The sequence below is a fragment of the Lytechinus variegatus genome, chromosome 11, assembly GCF_018143015.1.
Source record: "Lytechinus variegatus isolate NC3 chromosome 11, Lvar_3.0, whole genome shotgun sequence".
Lineage (NCBI taxonomy): Eukaryota > Metazoa > Echinodermata > Echinoidea > Temnopleuroida > Toxopneustidae > Lytechinus > Lytechinus variegatus.
The window spans coordinates 25,254,292-25,267,280 of NC_054750.1; the positions used below are offsets into that span (position 1 = coordinate 25,254,292).

The window sequence follows — 12,989 nt, forward strand, 5'->3', positions numbered from 1 at the left end:
CAATAATGAAGACTTATTATTCTCTTATTATTTTTAATCTTAATTTCTTATTTTTATACATATTACATATTACAAGTGCCCATGGAAGAATTCTTCATTATACTATCTGAAGTCATATTTTAGATATATTTTCCTTTTACTGGCCTGATATTCAATGGGCTATAATCATTTCAAATGTTCCATAAGCTAATATTTTGTAATGGAATTGTAACATGGATATGTTATGTATGTTTCATCATTTATAGCCATGTCCCTGACCAGGAATCCTATCAGTCCTTTAATTACAGACAAACCTTTGATAAATTGCAACAGCACGTGCCCTGAATATTACATTATTTCATTCAAGCATAATTCTCCCTCACATTAACCTTGTTGCCGTTCTTAACTTAAAGGGACTTAACTTTAAACTTAAAGGGACTTAAAGGGACTTAACTTTAAACTTAAAGGGACTTAAAGATCTAACAAGAAATTCTCACCTAACTTTCAGGGACTTTGGAGTGTCAACAGAAGCACAGGGGTCTCCGAAGACACCCGTAGTCACCTGGAAGGCACAGGAAGGAAGACCTTGACAACGCTCAAGAACCTCTGAGATGGAGGATTCTGAGCTGCAAGCAGGGTAATCCATACCGTCGGCGCCGCAAGTAGATGTCGGGTCATAGCCGTAGTTGGCGTAGGTGACGTCGATATACTGTCCACTTGGACATCCCATGATCATCATGTCTGGATCGCACACCTGCATAGCTGTTTGGGATAATAATAATCCATGTTCTTTATCATTCACAATCATTTCAATTATTTCTGTATTCAATTATAAAAGAAAACAATCAGAAAATCACAAACAAGAATTTATAAGTGTAACGAAAAAAAATCAAAATGGAAAGACAGAGAGAAAGCTATACAATACATGCAAAAGCAACATTACAAATTGAATACAGAGGAAACACTTTTTATTGTTCGAAGTAGAAGAAATATAAATCCTCAAAAATTCATTTTGCCCAATTGACCGTGGGCCCAGCAGCCACTGAGCAGCGGCAGATCAATGTCGCTGTATCCCTTATTCATTAAATACCAAACACGTAGCAGCAACTCCAATAACTTAAAGTCTTTTGGTTTGACATGGCAGGGGCTCGACATCCTGACATTCCGGTTGTGAGGCAGATGCTTAAAGAGAAATTCCAGTAGTTGCAGTGAACACTGATTTCATGAGAAAGTCTGTAAAACAAGGCTTAATTGTCAGTATATCATCGAGGATCTAGATCTGGTACAGTTACATAAACTGAACTTTGTGAAATCTTGAAATCTACGCTGAAAAATGTTCACACTGAAGATCACCAACACAGATAGGCACACGTGGGACAGTGTATTAATATTGCTGGAATACAGACCCGACGGAAGTGACCGAATCCGCGCTTATTTTGCTTATTTCTCAGCAATTACACAATTTCTTCCAGAATCCTTTGGTACATATTTTTTATTCATACAAACAGACACTTCAGTGGTCATTGTATTAGATTCTGTCAAAAGTCATTTTGAGGTCGTTACCAAAACTGGAATTTATCTTTAAGTAATAGGTATATGGATCTATATCTATCTGGAAATATTCTATTCCTAGGTTCACAGGAAACAGAGAGAGAAATTTGGATTTTGGCATTTGGTGTTATACTGTATTGCCAACAACTGGAAAGTGTATTTGTGCATTCAGTTATGGTTAAGGACATAGATCTCGTGGGTTATTCAGAGCTATCTATATGTTAAAGAGAAATCTGTACATCAGATTAATTCATACGTTGTTGCGCCTTGCGAGGACAATGTCATCTGGTCTCTGACTCGGCCAAAAATAAATTTAGTTTGAGCAATATATGTTGTAATACCCTAATGATAGAGAGTATCTGTTTATTATACAGTCATTATAATCATCCTTCTTATAATCATCATCACTATCATCATCATCATCACTATCATCATCACCATCATCATTATCATCATCATAACTATCATCATCATGAACATTATCATCCTCACTATCATCATCATCACTATCATCATCATCATCATCACTATCATCATCATCACCATCATCACTATCATCACTATCATCATAATCACTATCATCATAATCACTATCATCATCATCACTATCATCATCGTCATCACTCTCATCATCACTGTCATCATCATTATCATCGTCATCTTCATTGTCATCACTCTACTGTCGTCCGATCCTAAGCTCCTGACTAACTTATACACTTCTACTTCATGATACATGTACTTACAAGTAGCTGCAAGGTAGGGGAATCTCCAGGTAGAGGGAGCCTTTGAACCAAAGAGGATGTATCGGAAGGGATGTACCGTTCCAAAGTCAACCGCTCCAATCGGCACCTCGCTACCTCCGGTTTCCACCTTCACCAGCTCGATAACCTCGTCTAAGAAACTGACGCGGAAGTGCGTGGGTCTATCCGCGTTCAGGATCCCGGGTGTGTCGAATCTCATCTCTTGTTCCTGGCCTTCGAAAAATTCTGTAATGTTGTTTCCATCCACTCCAATCGCTGAAAGAGAGAGTGAAATGATTCTTGACATCAAGTGATGGTAATGGTAATAATAACAATACATAGATACAAACAAACTTTATCTCGTTCGCAGTTCACACGTAGGTTCAAACATCACTCTCCATCATATGAAATCAATAAAACTGGGGGAGTGTTAATCTGAAATATTGCAAAACAATGTTGGTGTTTTTTTTTCAAAAAGACAAATCAAAAGAATTGTACACTCGAGAGGGGGAGGTTATAATGGGTTTATATATGGTTATCTCTAGTGTGCTACTGGATGACCAAACTAAGCTAAACAAAGCCATTTATTATTATCATTATTATTAAACCAAATTAAAACATAATGGTATTTGAACATGGGGCCTGATTTCAAATGTCAAATCAGTGCTTTTGTTCGAGTTTTTCTTTTCATCTTCAAATCTGTATGGCAAAAAAAGCCGCATAGCTCTTCTCCAAGTTTGTGCTCATACATTCAAGAGAAGCAATCAGCATTGTACCGTGTACACAAAGTTTTATACGTCAGGCAGGCTCCACTGCAGAAAGGAACTGATGGGTGTTTCGGTACAAGTAGGTTCCATGACATTTGCTCCAACGACAATTGCTCCGCTGTAAATTCCACACACTAATGAATTCACCAACATCAACCCTGGGTTTAACACGATGAAACCCTACCCCATACCAAACATAAGACCCTATTGCAAACTCGACCCTAACCCTATGGCCCGTATTCTGAAGTCAGGTTTAACTTAAACTCAGGTTTAAAGTTGTGGTTTAAGTATGGATAGCCAATTGTTACATAAATCACTAACAGTAGAGATATCATATTTCAGCTCAATTGGCTCTGAAATCATTCATAACTGTCTAGGAAGTGTAAATATAAGATTGTCTTCACCATCGATGAATCAGGAAAGAGCACAGTGAACATAAGAAACATACAATGTAATACAAATTTTGACACTTTTGGCTTCCCATAATTTTAGCACAGAGTTAGACCATGGTCTAAGTTAAACTTGACTTCAGAATACGGACCAATATCTTAGACGAAATAAAGCCCGGAGCAACTGTCGCAGGAGCAAATGTTGTGTCCCCGTTTCATAAAGATGTTTGTAAAGTTTCTCATACACACAACTTTAACACATTCTTGGGTGATAAGGCAGCTTCTGAAGGGCTGGTCACACCGCCCGAGCGTTGTTGGAGCGGTTGTGGAGCGTTAGGGAGAGAGGGTCGAATTTCGCTCGCAAAATTGGGGAAAAAAATCGAAAACAAAAAAACAACAATCGAAATCGAAAATGGCGAACGGTGGCGAGCGGTGATGTTTTTTTCTCTCCGCTCCACGACCGCTCCAACAACGCTCGGGCGGTGTGACCAGGTCTTAAGGATATACCATTTATTACAAAAGAGAATCTCCATTCATGCATAAAACAATTTATGCATAGTCATTCCTAACTTTAATACATATAGCTTTATGACGCACCCACCCAGGCCCTGTTACATAAAGCCTTGTGATTGATGAAACATTTGATTTTAATGCCAAAATGATTGTATATTTTGGTCAATGCAATCATTAGGTCTTTTTTTCTGTGATCATCATGAGGCCCTGGCAGGAAATAATTTTACTGACATCGCATCAAAATTTACCACAAGCATGCCACATAAAAATGTCTTTTTGGTAGCATATTTTCAAATACATGTAGAACTGTCCAAACAGTCATGAGCTTTTCTTGTATGATCGAAAATGCCACTCGTATTAGATAAAAAAAATCATTTCATGCCTGGTAACAAAAAAAATAACAAAAGTTAAAGATATGAATCACGTACCAATCTCATATTCTGGAACCCCATATGGATCGCTAGCAAAAGCAATGTAGGCATCAGACATCGCATCAACGGAAAACTCAACCATATCCTGGCCAGGCTCAAGGCGGGGCAATACATTCATTAAACGTTCTTCTTGATCGTCGGCATTGAATAAGAAGGTGTAATCTATATAAAAGAAGAATTGCAGAGCATGATTTACAACATTGCACATTTCATGCAACTGCTATTAAAGCTTCAGAAATATGTTGACTCAGGACATCCCCTCTGAATGTTAAGGTCAATTCTAAATAAATAAATAAACATATAAATGACTGACTGAATGAATGAATGAATAAATAAATGAAAATAAATAAATAAAAAACCTTAATAAATAACTAAATAAATAAATACATGTAAATAAATAAATAAATGAATAAATAATCAAATAAATGAATAAAAATACATGTAAGTAAATAAATAAATTCATGTACATATGAATAATTATATAAATAAATAAATAAACAAATAAAGCATACCTTGTTCTGTTAAAGCAGGCGAGCCTCCTGTGATGTAAAAGAGAGAAAACAAAAAAGAGAACATGATGATTAACAAATAACATCTACACGTCCATGTACTATGCATATCTGGCAATTAATCTGATCGATGCCATCTATGGCAGGCCTGCGACGTCAACATCTAAAGAGCATAAGTCTGTTCATTTCTTTTCTTCACATTATATTGATATTCTCTATGGCAAGAATGAGAATGGATAACTGCAAAATCTGTACATTTCTAACACACATCATATAATGACAATGTTCATTACAAAATCTAAATGTACATTCATCCACTGAACTTTGATACATTATGCATCTCACCATTTATAATCTTTCTCAAAGAAGTGATGGTTGATTCAAAATTTAAAAAAATCTCTTTAGCAAAAAGACCTTAACTGGGGTATTAGCAATGTAAGAAATAAGGAGAAAAATACAAATTGCCCACTGGTGGGTCTAGGGGAAGGGGGCACAGCTGACCTGTGCCCCCCCCCCCTTGAGAGGCCCAATTAAAATTTTCATTGAAAACTGCCATTAAAACAGAAGTGTGACCCCCCACCCCCTTTTTTTGGCTTGTCACATTTTTTCGTGGAATACCCATAATTTTTGGTTAAAACACTTTTTTGTATTTTTTTTGCTTGTTAAATTTTTTCTGTGCCCCTCTTTAGAAAAATCCTTGATCTGCCCCTGAAATAGCCTTCCACTTTTACAAAATACCTTGACCACTGCATCTGAGAGGAGACACCCTGAAGAAGCTAGTGTCGTCGGCGGAACGGCCGAGGGTCACAGAGGTCACTGGGAGGTTACTCTTGTCGTTCAATATGCCACCATCGTAAAGCATGGACCCGGCATCATTGGCGTCACAATTACAGTAACTAGCGGCTCCCCCTGCACATCCTATAAGAAAAGGAGACAAAAATTTGTTTAAATCATTGCCAGGAATGATTTCAAATCAATTCAAATTCCAATTGAGTAAGAATCAAACATTGAATATATAATCAAAATGAATTTAAAAAGCAGCTACAATACAGTAAATTAAATGAATACAGGGGAAATTAAAAATGTATAAGATTGACAAAAGCAGTATTGTGACCTATCAAGTTCAATCCCCAATCCCGCATTTTGCACAAATTCTTTTTTTATTTAAAAAAAATTTGATTATGTAAAGGCAAAGTTCAGAAAAGGCGTGAAATTATTCGGCAATGACTTAAGTCTACAGTACATATATACAGATGGTGCCACAAAACTACTCCACTGTAATGACAAATAAAAACAGATATACATGTATTACCATACACTATATGTGACCAGGCATGGCAAAACCCACAAAAAGAAAGGGTCGTAAAACTAGCTCCAAATTTGCCACACTGCTAAGAGGCATATCCTGTTCTTTATTACAGAGAAGTACCGATGAAACATCTTATCCAGTTTTCAGTTTATTGCAGTTCAAAATAAGGGGAATACTTTCGTTGGTTTTCAGGAAGAAGAACAGCTTGCAAAATAATCCAAAACGACAAAATATGGGTCTAATCAAAACTACCATAACAGCCATTTGTGCTTGTTTGGTAAATCCATTTTGTTTTACAGTCTCAAGTAAAAAGTATGCTCTTTTGAGAAATACAAAAAAAAGAAATTTGAACATGCTGACAAAAACAACTTTTAATATTCTCCTACTGAATATCACACAGTGGGACTAAGTGGATCTTGCCATGCCTTGTCACATATTATGATTGATATGGAACCTATTAAATAGATCTGGAATTGATCAGAAGTAGTTTGCAACTCCATATAAGGGCCAAAATACACATGGGTCTGGTTTGAAGCCGCTTCCGATGCCGGCCTCAAGCCTGAAGTAGAATGAAACCGCTTTGAGGTTCTTTATCCATGACGACTATTCAAGTGACATGTGTGCCTGTCTTTTCCTGTCAACATTTTCTATTGTTCGTTAAAAGTGACTATTGTTTGCTATGATACTCATTCCTAGTTCAGTGGACAAGCCGCCTTTTAGGTATACTCAGTTCTGTCACACAATGAAAAATAGTGAGCATGTAAAAACACATCAAGCCGCCATCGCGCCGGCCTTCAGTCCAACTTTTGATGTATCTTAGGCCTTAGTCTAACTTAAAGTGTGTATTCTCTTAACTGACCTTCTTGAGAAAGCTTGCACGCACATCCCTTTTCTCCAGTAGGGACGCCGCCCCAGTTGACCATCCGATTACCATGCCGATCGGTCCACCAAGCCCTCTGTACATCTCCAGACCAGATGGGGGAGCCCTTGCAGTTAAACTCTATCATCTGCTCGCACTTTTCAGACACCTTCAATTCATCGTAAGGTAAAACGAAAGAGGAGAAAGTGGATGTTTACATATTTCTGAAGATTTATGCACTGTCTACGAGATCAACAACTGTGTGAACACAATGGCCCGTATTCTGAAGTCTGGTTTAACTTAAACCCAGGTTTAAAGTTGTGGTTTAAGTATGGACAGCCAATCGTTACATAAATCATTAACAGTAGAGATATAATATTTCAGCTCATTTGGCTCTCAAATCATTCGTAATTGTCTAGGAAGTATAAACAAATTATTGGCTTCACCATCGATGAATCAGGAAAGAGCACGGTAAACATAAGAAACATGAAAAAATTGACACTTTTGGCTTGCCATAATTTTAGCACAGAGTTAGACCATGGTCTAAGTTAAACCTGACTTCAGAATACGGGCCAATGAAGGTTACCAATCTACATGCATGTTCTAATAGGCTCTATCTGAAATTGTGGATTCAAGGTGAACGAAACAATAAACAATAAGAAATTTGAATACATGCACATTGGATAAATAATCATAAACAGGTAATGATAATACCCTAGTGAGAGCAGCAATCTGTGCGATGGATGCTTCGGAGTATCTGAAGCGTTGAGTGAGACCATCCTTGTCTGCGAACAGGTAGTCCTCGTAGTCGTGATAAATTACAGTCTCGGCTTTGAAGAAGAAAACAATAAACATCTTTACAAAATGGAACAATGTTATTTTAAGAGTTGTACCTATCGGGGCGGGGAAAGGGGTAAAGCGGTGTAATTTTTTTTTCAAGGTTTCCAGCTTTTCGAGAAACAAAATATCTTTATTTTTCCCTGATGAAGTTTAAAAAATTCCCTGATAATTATTTAAACCCATCTAGTTTTGCATGTTTTCTAGGTTGTTGCAGTGAATTACATGTATTTTCAGTATTAAAACAATAATATAAAACTAATTTGTACCACCATATTATACCAGTCATTCAATGGATGAGACACCAAACATGAGACAACAACCTCCACTCAACTGCTATTATGTATGTACCATTAAAATTCACTTCCCCCCATATGAAATGATCTTCTAAAGTCCATATTTGCCTAATACTCAACAAAAATACAATGCTGTATTGAAATTCAGTAAGCAATTGAAGCAAATACATTACTTACCCACTTTAGTAGTTTGATCTCCTGTATAGAGAGAAAAGGGATTAAGAATGAGAAAATGAGAGAGAATGATAAATCAAAGAAGAAAGAAGCTTTAACAAGCTTGTTGAGCAAGGCGCTCCCTTACAGAGAACAGCAACATCAAACTTATCAACATGCATTTGACATGGAGTACTGAAGTTTGATGTCAGTTGCCATGGTGTCACGGCAAGCTGGTTCTCAACAGAGTCGCAGCTGACGATAATTATTTATTACGCAGGTTCATCTGTTTAGAACTAGGCCACCATGACACCATGGCAACTGACGTCATCGCTTAGGTAGTCTGTAATATGCTTTTTTCATGACCAATCTATTGTCAGGGTGAACTTCCCCTTTAAAAGAACAATCACATAAATTAAGAAAATCTGAGTATCAAATTTACCTGAGTCAGGGTAATAGAAATCACAGTAGGCAAAAAACGGTCGAAGGACTCCAGCCTCCTCATCCGGATCAATCCAGTAGAATCCAGAAGAGACCGGTAATAGTTGGTTCATCAAGTATTCCAACACGCCATTACAGGTTTTTTGTATGGGAACTGTCATGGAGAGAGTGGAGGGAGGGAAGGAAAGAAGGGACTCATTTAATTCAATTTATTTTCTTGACTGAGTCTTACATGTAAATATGATTTTGATTGTGTTTAATTTTGTAACGATTTACAGGGAATGACTTTCTCAGTATCACATTGCAATTTGCTTCACTTTTTTAAGCCTGCTGCAAAGAAGAGTCTTTTGTGCAGAAGATCTTTTTTTTTCATAGGACTGTACAGAACTTAGCTGAGCCTGAGAGCGTGCACCTCAGGACCAAAAATGCTGATCAAATTTTAGATGAAAAATTATTCTCTGACATGATCTAATTCTTTCTTTCATATGAAGCAGTACAAATTAATATTGCATAATGATGCTTATTCCTAGTTCTAAGGTAGGAATTTGGATGTATTCACATACCAGTTTGGTGACCCCTATTTTATAAGAATTGCTCATCGGTCTCATTTGTGTGTTAATTATTAATGTCATTGTGTGAATCTTTCATCTCGTTTAGTACATCTTTCTAATGAAAAGGTAAATGATTTACAGTAAAATAAAATCTTTGTCTGTACACTGAACAGTGCCACGCACTCATAACTATTTAGTTTGTAAGTGTACATGTGACTTCAGTCGAAGTTGGCAGCCCCTGTATGTTACTCTAGTCGAACAGAACGGGCAAAGAGTTAACTTCAAAACAAGCAGTGTTCTAAAATTACGGATGATGATAAAATGTTATCATCTGCAAAAGCAAATTAAAGTAATATTTACATACCATATGGAGCACTGGTTGACTCTGTTAACAAAAAAAAAGGATGAGATATTAACAAGACTTCAAAACCATCTCAGAAACAATTATATTTTCAGAGACCAATTGTGTGTACATGTACATCAATGTTGTAATATACAAGAATGTCTTCTATTCCAAAAAGAAGATGCAATGAATGTAATTTAATAAATATTCATCTGAATATATAAAATATTTAACCATAAATTTGCTCATTCACATATCTTTTTTCTTAATTCATATATTTGCTCAATTAATTTTCTATTTTTTTTCTTGAATTTCTATTCTTTTTTCTTGAATATGTACATGTAGTTTACCTATTTATTTGTCTTCTGTATCTATGCACACATTTATTTGTTCTATAAATACATGTACATCTACATATACATACATGCATGCATTTATTGACCAATTTATTTGTAAATTTGTGCATTTATTCACCCATTTAATTGTTTATCCATAATTTTTTTTTACTTATTTGCTTATACCGCATATGCATTTATTCACCTAAATATTCATTTATTCAATTATTTGATCACTTTCAAGAGACATGTATCTGCTGCCGCAAAATCAATCTCCGGGGGAATAATATAGGATGAAACTAAAATGGTGTTCTTGTCACTTTATACATGTATTTCACTTTTTGGAAGTGCTAAATACAGATTTTCGGGATGCGATTTCGTTTTGTAGGCTCATTTTTACAACATTCCCTCAGACACAGGCAACAGATAAGGCCTTGAAGTTCAGACAAATTAATGTTAACCTACACGATATGCCTTTAATCTTTTAAATACAAATAAATACTGACACAACTTACCCATAGTCTCATTACATTCCCATCCTCCCATCTCCAGGATGTTGCCTGTTCCGGTGGCCTTTGTGAAGTTGAAAGCCTTGGCGGGTTCCATCAGGAAGATCTCATCCAATGACTCATGACCAGGGAATGCATCGCAGTTGCACAGCTGTCAAAAAGTGAATTATTTTATATTGGATTAAAATGTTTTGTCTTAATCTCCTTCAATATCAAGGGGGGGGGGGCTCACAAAGATTTAAAGGAGAATGAAACCATTGGAACAAGATAGCTTGTGTGAAAACAGAAAAATCAAAGAAACAGATCAACAAAAGTTTGAGAAAAATCGGACAAGTAATGAGAAATTTATGAGCATTTGAATATTGCGATCACTATTGCTATGGAGATAGCAAATTGGCAATGCGACAAAGATGTGTGATGTCACTTGTGAAGAACTCTCCTGATTACTTTAGTATATATTTCACTTGAATTGCCTCTTTTATCACATCTAACCATAGGTCATGTGTTCTTTCTACATGAGGGCATGTAATACATATTTTTTAAGAATACATCATGGATAAAGAGTTTGTATCATCATAAGAAAAAACAAAAAGAGACATTTTGAGGGTATTTTCACCAAAGGGAAAGTTGTTCATCAGTGACATCACACATCCTTGTTGCATTGCCAATGGGAGGATCTCCATAGCATTAGTGATTGCAATATTTAAATGCTCATAACTTTCTCATTAGTTGTCCGATTTTTCTCAAACTTTCTTTATTTTTATTCTTTGATTTTTCTTTTTCTACACAAGCCTATTTGTTCCAAAGGTTTCATTCCCCTTTAAGTATGGCTTGGAGTCACTCTTATAAATGCCGACACGTACATGATATACGTCCTCTTGGCATGATCTGGCCAATGCGGTGATGAATTTTATACCACTCACAACTAGGCATTTAAGTGTGACTCTAAGTCATAATTAAATCTTAAGGTTTCCATGGCGAAGAAGAATAGTGTAGTAGGTTTCACGGTACACCATGTATCTTTGTTGGGCAAATGATGGTCCTGAAAAGGACCACCCAATCTCGACGTTTCGAAAAGAGTGTCCTTGTCGTCCTCAGGAGAATGAGCCATGTTTGTACCCTGCGAGATACCGTGCATACGGCACTTCAACGGAGTATAAGGCCTGCTTTTACAAACTTTGCTCATTCTCCTGAGGACGACAAGAACACATGTGTCGAAACGTCGAGATTGGGTGGTCCTTTTCAGGATCAATATTTGCCCAAGAAATATACATGGTGTACCGTGAAACCTACTACACTATCATTCTTAAATCTTTGTTGGAGAACTTTGTACATGAAATTCTTACCAATGCCCATAACAATATATATTATTTGTATACTAATCAAAGATAAAAATAAAAATAAAAAAAATGAATATCCATAATTCATTGTTCGAAATAGAAATCTGAAACAGAAATACTCTGAAAATTAATTTTGCCCAATTGATCGAGGGACCGGCAGCCACTGTGCAGCGCCAGATCGACGTTGCTCTATCCCTGCACTCGTTGAACGTCAAACAGGGAAGCAGCAAATCCCATATTTTAACATCTTTTTGTCTGACACGGCCAGGGTATGAACTCCTGGTTATGAGACGGACGCTCTAAAAACTGAGTCAACATATTAGCAACACAGATAGTTGTACATGTATATACACCAAAGACTTTTACTCACCTTATTTTCTTCGAGGCATTTAGCTGTATAAAATAGAAGTAAACATATTGTCAGTGTAGAAAACTTTAAACTGAATCAATTTTGTGATATATGACACATGTATTTTGGTACCATTGAAGTGACTCGATAATTATCAAATGGGTGTCAGGGTGTCAAAAATAATTGAGGTCAATATATGTTTTCTGAAATAGAGACTTACACTTTCAAAATTATCTTAAAATTTGATAATTCTTCAGAAGTTAATGCAAATTTAGTGACCCCCATGACCTTTGACCTTAGATTCATCCAATCGGTGATACTTGATAACTATCACAAGTAAATTTAAAATCAGCATTCACATTATCTTGTCAAAGTCATCTTGAAAATTCGAAAACTTAACATTGGGTAATTTTTTTATGTTGATAATACAAAATTAAATTGTTATTAAATTACATGACGAGAATTAGAATCACTATCCAGGAATCACACACATTCACCTCTCCTGGGTTGAGTGCAGCATAATGCACTGATTGAATACAAGTGTATATAAATGTATATGTTCTGTAGAAAATTTTTAGCTACAAGTGTGAGCTTTGCTCATCCATCAATTTAAAAAATCCTGATTCAGGCAAAAATTGTAACTGGCATAGAGTTGGCATAAAATTGACAGGTGAATAAACTAGAAGGAAGTAGATGATAACACTAGGTCAAGATAAACTCAACCCAGTTGAAATGTTAGGTGCCAAGTTGTCCATCATAAAAACCCAACTTTAAAACAAACCCTAACC

The 12,989-nt window shown here is 36.2% G+C and overlaps 1 protein-coding gene across 4 annotated transcripts in view; it reads right to left on the reverse strand.

Moving 5' to 3' along the window:
* Positions 1–12,989, reverse strand: part of LOC121423414 — a 155,926-nt gene that overhangs the window by 58,903 nt on the left and 84,034 nt on the right. For all 4 annotated transcript variants that reach the window (XM_041618742.1, XM_041618743.1, XM_041618741.1 and 1 more), the window contains 12 exons: positions 12,223–12,245; positions 10,519–10,663; positions 9,690–9,710; positions 8,776–8,928; positions 8,358–8,378; positions 7,762–7,877; positions 7,048–7,216; positions 5,618–5,797; positions 4,883–4,909; positions 4,368–4,532; positions 2,274–2,546; positions 477–741 (listed from right to left, as the gene is read on the reverse strand). In XM_041618742.1, coding sequence (XP_041474676.1) covers positions 477–741; positions 2,274–2,546; positions 4,368–4,532; positions 4,883–4,909; positions 5,618–5,797; positions 7,048–7,216; positions 7,762–7,877; positions 8,358–8,378; positions 8,776–8,928; positions 9,690–9,710; positions 10,519–10,663; positions 12,223–12,245 — 1,558 coding nt within the window. The remainder of the gene's footprint in view (positions 1–476; positions 742–2,273; positions 2,547–4,367; positions 4,533–4,882; positions 4,910–5,617; positions 5,798–7,047; positions 7,217–7,761; positions 7,878–8,357; positions 8,379–8,775; positions 8,929–9,689; positions 9,711–10,518; positions 10,664–12,222; positions 12,246–12,989) is intronic.